At 44.4% G+C, this 8,886-nt stretch overlaps 1 protein-coding gene across 3 annotated transcripts in view; it reads right to left on the bottom strand.

Annotated features, from left to right (window-relative positions):
* Positions 1–8,172: 8,172 nt before the first annotated feature.
* fbxw4 (F-box and WD repeat domain containing 4) overlaps positions 8,173–8,886 on the bottom strand; it is a 41,259-nt gene continuing 40,545 nt past the window's right edge. The window contains exons 7-8 of one of the 3 annotated variants that reach the window (XM_069724415.1): positions 8,561–8,702; positions 8,173–8,453 (exon numbers count right to left, since the gene is read on the bottom strand). In XM_069724415.1, coding sequence (XP_069580516.1) covers positions 8,319–8,453; positions 8,561–8,702 — 277 coding nt within the window. In that variant the 3' untranslated portion in view covers positions 8,173–8,318. The remainder of the gene's footprint in view (positions 8,454–8,560; positions 8,703–8,886) is intronic. The other 2 variants (XM_069724414.1, XM_069724413.1) reach the window with 2 other exon arrangements.

The raw sequence follows: 8,886 nt of genomic DNA on the forward strand, positions 1-8,886 counted from the left end.
AAGCTTCATTTCTTCAGAGGCTCAGGAATTTATAATACCGAAATTATTTTAGGAAATGTTACTCAAACTGGAGGAAAGAGTGTATTTGTAAGGGATTACTTCCCAACTAACACTAGTTAACAATACAAGAGGTCATGTTAAGTGAAAAATTCATATAAACCACATGAAGTTTTCTGTTACTTCAAATATTAAATCTAATTGTACAAGCACATCATTTCGTAATTGTAACTTGTTCAAATGTGAACAGCACATGTGCTTTCTTGGAAGTCTTTTGTCACAAAAACAGCATTATATTGAACTGGATTGGGACTCCACATGCCAAAATAATAATAACGATAAACTTTATTTGCAGAGCACCTTTTGAAACCAAGGTTACAAGGTGCTAGTTAAAAACAAAAATAAAACAGTACAAACAATATTAAAATGATATAAAAACTATAAAACACACGACGGGTAACGCAGGAATCAGACACAGAATCAATAAAACTACACAAGAGGCAGTGATTCACTGGAGTGCAAAGTGCTTGTGAGTCTTTAAAAGCTTCTAAAAACTATCTATATAATCTGAGGGAACAACTGAAAAGACTCCGTCCAACAAAACGCTTGTTGTGACGGAAAATAAAAAGGACCAAAAAAACGGAATGGTTCCAAAAACATAAAACACATGCACAAATAAAACCAACTTCCTACTCTCAAGGTAAAAAGAGTGTGAACCTCCGCTGCTGTGATCAACATGAGTTTCACCTGATGGACGCCAGATGGCGCCGTTGCTCCTCAGCAGGACTCAGAGGACCCTCCTCAGCAGCCAGAAAACAAACTGCTCGCAGCACCAAGACTTTGATAATCAGTCCAGAAAAAGCGCACAAACACGGAGCAGGGAGCTGCCTGTGATATCCAATCTCTGCCACCGCTGCAGCAGGAGCCGCGGCCCCGGGCCTCAAACCGGAGCAGCCTCACAAACAGTGAAAAGGGAAGCATCCATTCAGCTCCAGTGAACTTGGCCAAAGAAAACAGTGGTCGATTCTTCACGTCGTCTCATGTTACGGTGATGGTCTTGTTAAGTGCTGAGGGTAAATTACAGGTTAGCCATTGTAGGTAAAAGGGAATGAGTCACAGGATGGTGGATTTCCATGTGTGACAGGTGCCTGCAGTGGTAACTCTGTTTGTTTAGGCTGGCTGGAGCAGCACTTGGAGGTGATACTGTGGAAATTCCCACTGAAAGCTTGTTCTCAGAGGTGAGGGTGAACTAACTGTGGCCCGGAGTGGGATGGAGAAACTGTCAGGGGTCCCTGAAGGTGACATCCTGAGTGTTTTTCAGGAAAGAAAAACATAGAATGTTTTCCATTCATTCCTGAGTAAAAATGTGGTTAAAGGAATAGAAATGTACTGATTTGCATTTGTTCAGTTCGATATCAACCTCATATGTTTGTGTTTGGTTTCAGGGAAAATGCTCGTAGCCTAGCTTAGCATAAAGAATGGAAACTTTTGTCCAAGGTTCAAATATAACCCAAGCAACAACTGCAAAGCTGAATAACCAACATGTAAAATAATAAAATGGCAAGTTGTTGTTTTAGGAAAAGCTTCCGATAATCTTTAGTCCCTCTGAGTTGATTGAGGTAAAGAAATAAAAGGCAAAAGGCTTTATTCAGTAAGCATATCTCACGACATGCACTGTTGTCGGAGAATCCAGCAGAACACATAACCTCCTACAAAAGCACAAACTGTTTGTGTTTGGATTAAATGAGATACACGCTCGTTAGTGAGCTTTCAGGTTGGTAAAAAAAATGTCTTTGGACAAAGCTAGGCTTGCGGTTTCCTTGTTTACAACACAGACTGGATATAAAAGAGTTCGTAGCTTCAGGTCTGTAAAACGGTTCTGATCCAGAAGAGTCTTCAGCTGCAATACCAGCGAGTGCCACTAGAGGTCGGCTCCAAAAAGCCTCCGGCTCCATAGACTCCCATTCAACTTCTCTCATCAAATCCAAAGTGAATAAAATGTGTCCATCAGTTATCTCGGTGTTGTTAGCTAAAGTCACTCCTTCTTCTTAGTTTTCTGGAGGTCCATCTGAAAATAATCCCTCATTCATTAGAAAAGAAGATTCAAGAAGACCTGTTTTTGGGGGGCGTGTCTGTTTGATTGACAGGCCTGTGGTGCAGTCAGGTTACAGCTATCAGCTGATCACTAGTAGCTCCCAAAGACATAGTGATAGTGATGGCAGAAATCTGAAAACAAGGCTTCAAAACGGCAGTTCACAAACCGATCTATGACGTCACTATTGATGGCCACTTGGTTTGCTCTTCAATCACAGTCTTGGTCGAGTATCTAGTCTTGCAGACTGGTTGGTGTTTTTCAATCTCTTGAGGGAGAACCTGAAGAAATCATCTCTTCCAGGCGAGTGGACACGTGCTCTCCTTCTGCACCAATGATAGAGTAGTTTGCTGCTTCTTTGAGTCAAGTTTCAGCAGGACCCTGTGGCCTCACGAGCCCGTTCTCCTGACCATCAGAAACTCGGCAGGACTGACACCTGTTGATTGTACTAGAAATGGGCAGCTTCAGGTATACCTGCAGAAGTAGAGGAGAAGAGCTCAGTGCATCATGGGAGGTAACCCAGCAGCCTGGACCTGGAGCAGCATTATAAGGTTCAGGGTCATCGATGATAAACTTTAATCCTGCTTGGATCGTGTGGCTGTCTTTGATTCATCCACATTCCTCCCGGATGCAGTTCGGGTGTTGACATAGCAACAGACGTCCGCCTCCATGCTGCTGTCCGTGGTGCTGACCGCTGCACCACCAACCTTTTATGACGTGCAGCCTCAGCATTAAGTCTCACTTTGCCCTTTGAGGTCCCTCCTGGCACCATCCCACAGCACCAGTCCGTCGGGTGGGCGACCCTCCCGACCGCTCCAAGCTGCTCCGTTCCACAACGTTCCTCTTTAACTTCGGGCAGCCGAGCTGCTGTCGCTCTACGGTCAGTCACTGCTACACATTCAAGCTAGATGTCAACAGGTTCTGTCTGTGTGCCGTGCACCTCCAAAGCTTTGCTTATTTTCTCTCCACTCTCTTCACTGAGCCTGATGCTTTAGCTGCCTCCCCTTCCTAACGGGTTCCACAGTGGGAACAATTTAATTACATTAATTACATTACTCAACGAGGCAGAGTTATTTTCTTGCGTCTTGAAATGTGGCATTTCTAATGTCTGCCCGGGTCTCTTCTGTTTGACCACCTCTGACACCACACCAAGCATTTATCTAACTGTACAGAAACACCACAGGTTTCCCCGGTCCTCCCTGTCCCCACACTATCCTATCGCCAAGGTTACCTCAACATTTACAGATGTGTGCATTTATTTTAAGGTGCTTCCTTCACCAACTGCTATGTGGATATCTGATGAAATCCAGCATCTACTAGCATCACTGCAGAAACTTTCCCGGGAGACCAAGAACGTCTTTGAGGAACTACTGTAGTAACCTCCATTTAAACCAGAGAACTCAGGGCTTAGATTTAGTTTTTAGGTCTTCGGTCCAGACCAGGAGTTAACACCTCTCTTATTATTAACTGTAACAGTTCACCTGACCATGTCCATACTGCGGTTGCTTTACATACGCTGTTGGTGTTGAATGAAATGATTGTTGGATTACTTTATCATATAGCTAACGAAGGTCACGTAGACCACAGTGTCGTAAAATAAAATATCTCTTTAAATCACATATATTTGTTCTTGTTTGAATTATAAATATAAATAAACAACTTGAAACAGAAGGCACATAATGTGGGCTTATGGAAGTAGTGTGTTGAACCAGTGACCATAAAATCATCAACATTGTTTGGAAGAGGGATAAAATGAAGAGAGGATCTTCTGTCATGTAAAACACTGACTTGTTTGAAGTATTTGGAGGAACATTGGGCCATTTTTCACAGGGCTGATGCTTGACAGCAGCTTTGTGCTTCATGATGTAGCACCTTCTGAAACGGATGATGTCACCTAAGACATGGTTATCAGGGATGAGAGGGCAGGGCCGGAGCCTTTTTTTCCTCTACAGTGGTCTAAGCTCCCAATCCCTGTGACTTCAGAGGAGGAACGACATGTACGGGCAAGAAAACCTTTCACTCACTCTGAGGCCCAATCACACGCCGAGCCTGTTACTAGACCAAAACCTCTTCTATCAGCCAGTCACTGTGATGCACCCTAGATAAAGTTTATCGATTTCATAGACTGGATATAAAAGTGTTCGTAGCTTCCGGTTCTGTAAAATGGTTCTGATCCAGAAGTGTCTTCAGCTGCAATACCAGCGAGTGCCACTAGAGGTCGGCTCCAAAAAGCCTCCGGCTCCATAGACTCCCATTCAACTTCTCTCATCAAATCCAAAGTGAATAAAATGTGTCCATCAGTTATCTCGGTGTTGTTAGCTAAAGTCACTCCTTCTTCTTAGTTTTCTGGAGGTCCATCTGAAAATAATCCCTCATTCATTAGAAAAGAAGATTCAAGAAGACCTGTTTTTGGGGGCGTGTCTGTTTGATTGACAGGCCTGTGGTGCAGTCAGGTTACAGCTATCGGTGGGCGGGACGTAGTATCGTCAGGTTTCCGATCAGATCGGTCAGATCCACCGCTGGCTCCTCCCCCAGCTCGTCCAAATATGGTCACTTCCTGCTCCAAACCGCTCCGAACTAACAAGATGGCGCCGGCCAAATTCCGAACTCGAGGCTTCATAACTATTGCAGCCTCTCGTTTTGTGTGTGTCTTGTGTATGTGTGTTTTCCTGATGTCGACCACACATCAGTTCCACTAAAGCACCTGCTTTTATATGCTCAAAACTTGTGATGTGATCTCACAAAGTCAAACAATGATTCTGAGCAAAACAAAAACTACGGATCCTGTCAAAATCTTCCGGCATGGCAGTGCAGGTATTTTGTCATTTTGTCCAATATATCCACAAAACCTGAAATTCGCAACTTCTTAGCCACTCCCGCTGGTGTCCTGTCTGTCCTGCTTGAACACACAGCAACTTCTCCACTCACTGGTGGACACTCAGCTTCGTTGTTTGAGTCGTGACGTTCATCCTGTGAAGGTCTCCAACTGAGGGAAATGTCAGTGGGCTTTAAAATGTGTTTTTTTTGTTACTTCTGGAACATAACAAATAGCCCTGCAATCAAACAATGGGCATTTTTTCTGTGGAAAAAATGACCAGTCCGGGCAAAAGTGGTCAGCAAAACCCACCGCCCAGAAAAGCTGTGTTGTTGTGGAGACCGCCCCCATTCCCAGCCTCTATGATTAATTCAACTGTCAGCTGCCCCTGGGGGTCACATCTCCTGCATGGGTGTGCAATGTCTGTACGCACCCTGGCCATTCCTCTTATGGCCCTGGCATATTAGCTAATGGACAGCATATATGCCATTAATGGCCCGACTCGGAGTGGACACGCTGGGACGCGTGCAGCTGTTGAAGCAACACATGAGCACAACAGCTTCATTATAGCTCTGCTGCATGTCTGTCCAGCACACACCTTCAATGGGACGGCTTCATTCACACATTAAATGAAAGACAAAAACAAAACAAAACACAGCTCCACAACTCAAACCTGAACAAACTCTAGCTCTGTGCATCACAGACACTTGGGAGAGTTTTGAAAGAGAATTAACTAATAAAAATCTATGTCTGCCCTAATCAGGAGTAAGAAAACCAAAACTGTAATTATCTTTCCAAAACCTCTGGTCTGCAAATGTAACACATTTCTATATATTCAGTTCTCAGCAGTTCTTTCAATTGGAAACTGTTAAAAACTGAAAGGTGACATTGAATGTCACGCCTCCAAAAATGGGTCTTTTTGAAGCTTATTTTCTAATTAATGAGGGACGGAAAATAATTCATAGATCAGCTCCAATATTGATGGAGTTCTTCCTCATCCCATGTTACACCCCTCCACCAAGTTTGATTAAAATTGGACCAGAACACAAGACAAATCTACCTATCTATCTATCTATCTATCTATCTATCTATCTATCTATCTATCTACCTACCTACCTACCTACCTACCTACCTACCTACTATCTAATCTACCTATCATATCCATCATATCTATCCTATCCTCCATCCTATCTATCTATCTATCTATCCATCCATCCATATCCATCCATCCATCCATCCATCCATCCATCCATCCATATCCTATCCATATCCATCCATCCATCCATCCATCCATCCATCCATCCATCCATCCATCCATCCATCCATCCATCCATCCATCCATCCATCCATCCATCCATCCATCCATCCATCCATCCATCCATCCATCCATCCATCCATCCATCCATCCATCCATCCATCCATCCATCCATCCATCCATCCATCCATCCATCCATCCATCCATCCATCCATCCATCCATCCATCCATCCATCCATCCATCCATCCATCCATCCATCCATCCATCCATCCATCCATCCATCCATCCATCCATCCATCCATCCATCCATCCATCCATCCATCCATCCATCCATCCATCCATCCATCCATCCATCCATCCATCCATCCATCCATCCATCCATCCATCCATCCATCCATCCATCTATCTATCTATCTATCTATCTTCACCCTGTGTGAGACACCAGGTGCACTGTATGTGGGCTTTTTGTGTGCTTTGATAATCCAGATGTGTGATCATGTAGATTTGTCTGTCCATCAAAAGGATCCTCACATTGTACGAGGTGGATTTGGGAGGTCAAACACTGCAGTCCCCTCAGGTGCACGGGGTCAAATGTATGTGGAGCCAAACAGTGTGTTTCCACGGCGATGAGATGACGAGGCTAACGTGCCTTAATCCCTTCAAAGGCTTGGTGTGGATCCAGCAGTCACTCCAAAGTGTTTTCCTTCACAGACACTGTGTGCACATCATTTTTATGTGCTGAGCATTTGTGCCCCACGTTGCCTCGAGCTAACGGATTAGCCGTTTAGCGGCAGGCTTCAGCACGTTTTACACGTCCATCAAGTGACTTCTGTCTGTCCGTGTTGAGCTTCATCCTCTCAGGGTGTTTTCCTCTCTCTGTCCACAGTCATCAGCATCCTCAATGAAAAGTCAATCGCAAAGATTTTTCTAATAATGCAAAGGGAAGCTACAGAAAATGAAATGTTGATTAACCGTGTTAAAGTCAACTTAACATGGGGTCAGTATTCATCCCCTCAATGATGGACAGAAAACCTTTTTCATTTTCACAGAACGACAGATGAATGGAACGTTTCGTGTGTCGTGAACAATATTCAAAGATTTGTTGGTGAACCTCAGTGGATTTTGATTTCCATGACTGCGGTTGGCTGTGTGACGGTGGAGCGACAGCCAACGAGGGGTTGGCGTGACGATCGCAGGTCAAAGTGTCCTTGAGCAAAGCACTGAACCCGTTTTCCGATCATTATTATTACAGTCCCTGAGTTCCAGTATCCAAACTACCACACTATTGAGTACACCAGAAAAAGATTCAGTACATCCCGATACCTCGTATTTTCAATGTAGGAGGCCAAAAGCACCAGGATGTTCTACTGCATCAGGTCCTAGTTTACAGTCTGCGGGTCAGCAGGATAATCTGGATGTTCTGACCCACAATCCTCTGCAGCGGAAGAGACGTCACATCGACTGAGCTGCCGAGAGAGATGGTGTCGCTGAGGCTCCGCCCACAAGATGAAGAAGAAGAAGAAGAGGTATTAAAAGGAAGCATCCCAAGTCACATCCTTTTTCTTTTTTACTACAAAACGTTGCGCTAGAGATTTGACGAGAGGGTCAAAGGTCGAGGTGCATTGTTATGATGAAGTAGTACGCCCCACTTGTACTACATGCAAGGGTACATACTTTGTCAGGGCAGTTGCAACACGTACTAAAACAAATAGTATGTGATTTGTAGTGTGTTGAACAGTGAATGTAAAAGATTTGGTGAGTCATCGATGCATTCAATTATTAATAATTCACAGTAGAAAGCAGACATTGCTGAATCCAAGCGTGGACCCGCTGACTGAGTCCTCGAACACTTGAGTCAGACTCACTGCGATACGTTCGCTGTCATCACGTCAGGTCTGCGTGCGAGGCTGCATCATCACCGACAAACAGGCACAAAGACTGAAGGTAGAAAAGTTATTCTGATTTCCTCTGTTCGAGTCCTCAGTTGTTCAAAAAAGTAAAGCAAAGGAAAAATGTGGAAACAGATATTGTGAAAATAGACATCTTTATTGAAAAGATATATCTGAACAGCGTGTGTGTGTGTGTGTGTGTGTGTGTGTGTGTGTGTGTGTGTGTGTGTGTGTGTGTGTGTGTGTGTGTGTGTGTGTGTGTGTGTGTGTCATCTGATGTGGGCGGGGCTCTGTCTGAAGTCCAGACAGTGCAGGGCGGTGGCCAGCGCTGCGTACAGGTGGCAGCTGCTGAACCTCAGGCAGTACACGGGGCTGCTCACCTGGTCGGAGCTCAGCTGGAAGAACTGCACAATAAAACATGAGGTCACCATACGACACGCAGCATTCAGCTCTTCGATACGTGTCTTTAAAACGTGTGATGTCGTATATTTATCACAGTACTTGAACGTACCTGCAGGCACTCAGTCTGCCGTTTGTCCCACAGACGAACAACTCCATAGTACGAGGAGCCGCTGGCTATCATGTGGTTCCCGTCGGTCTGGATGCAGTACAGAGTGCTGTCGTGAGGCTCCTCCCACTCCATGACACACTTCCTGGTGGGAGGGATAAGGAGATACACACACATGTTGACATGAACACCTTCTTTTTCTGTTTTGAGAATATTTTTAAGTGTCTGGTTTGACTGAAATGATGCTTTTTGTTGCACATATAGCAGCTCTGGTCAAAAGTAAAGCAGTTTATTTTTCAGGGATTCTCTGATTCAAACAGACCATAATT

Source organism: Brachyistius frenatus, unplaced genomic scaffold (assembly GCF_029030835.1).
Source record: "Brachyistius frenatus isolate BFR_SWC_R1_liver_20210118 unplaced genomic scaffold, ASM2903083v1 Contig_376, whole genome shotgun sequence".
NCBI lineage: Eukaryota > Metazoa > Chordata > Actinopteri > Embiotocidae > Brachyistius > Brachyistius frenatus.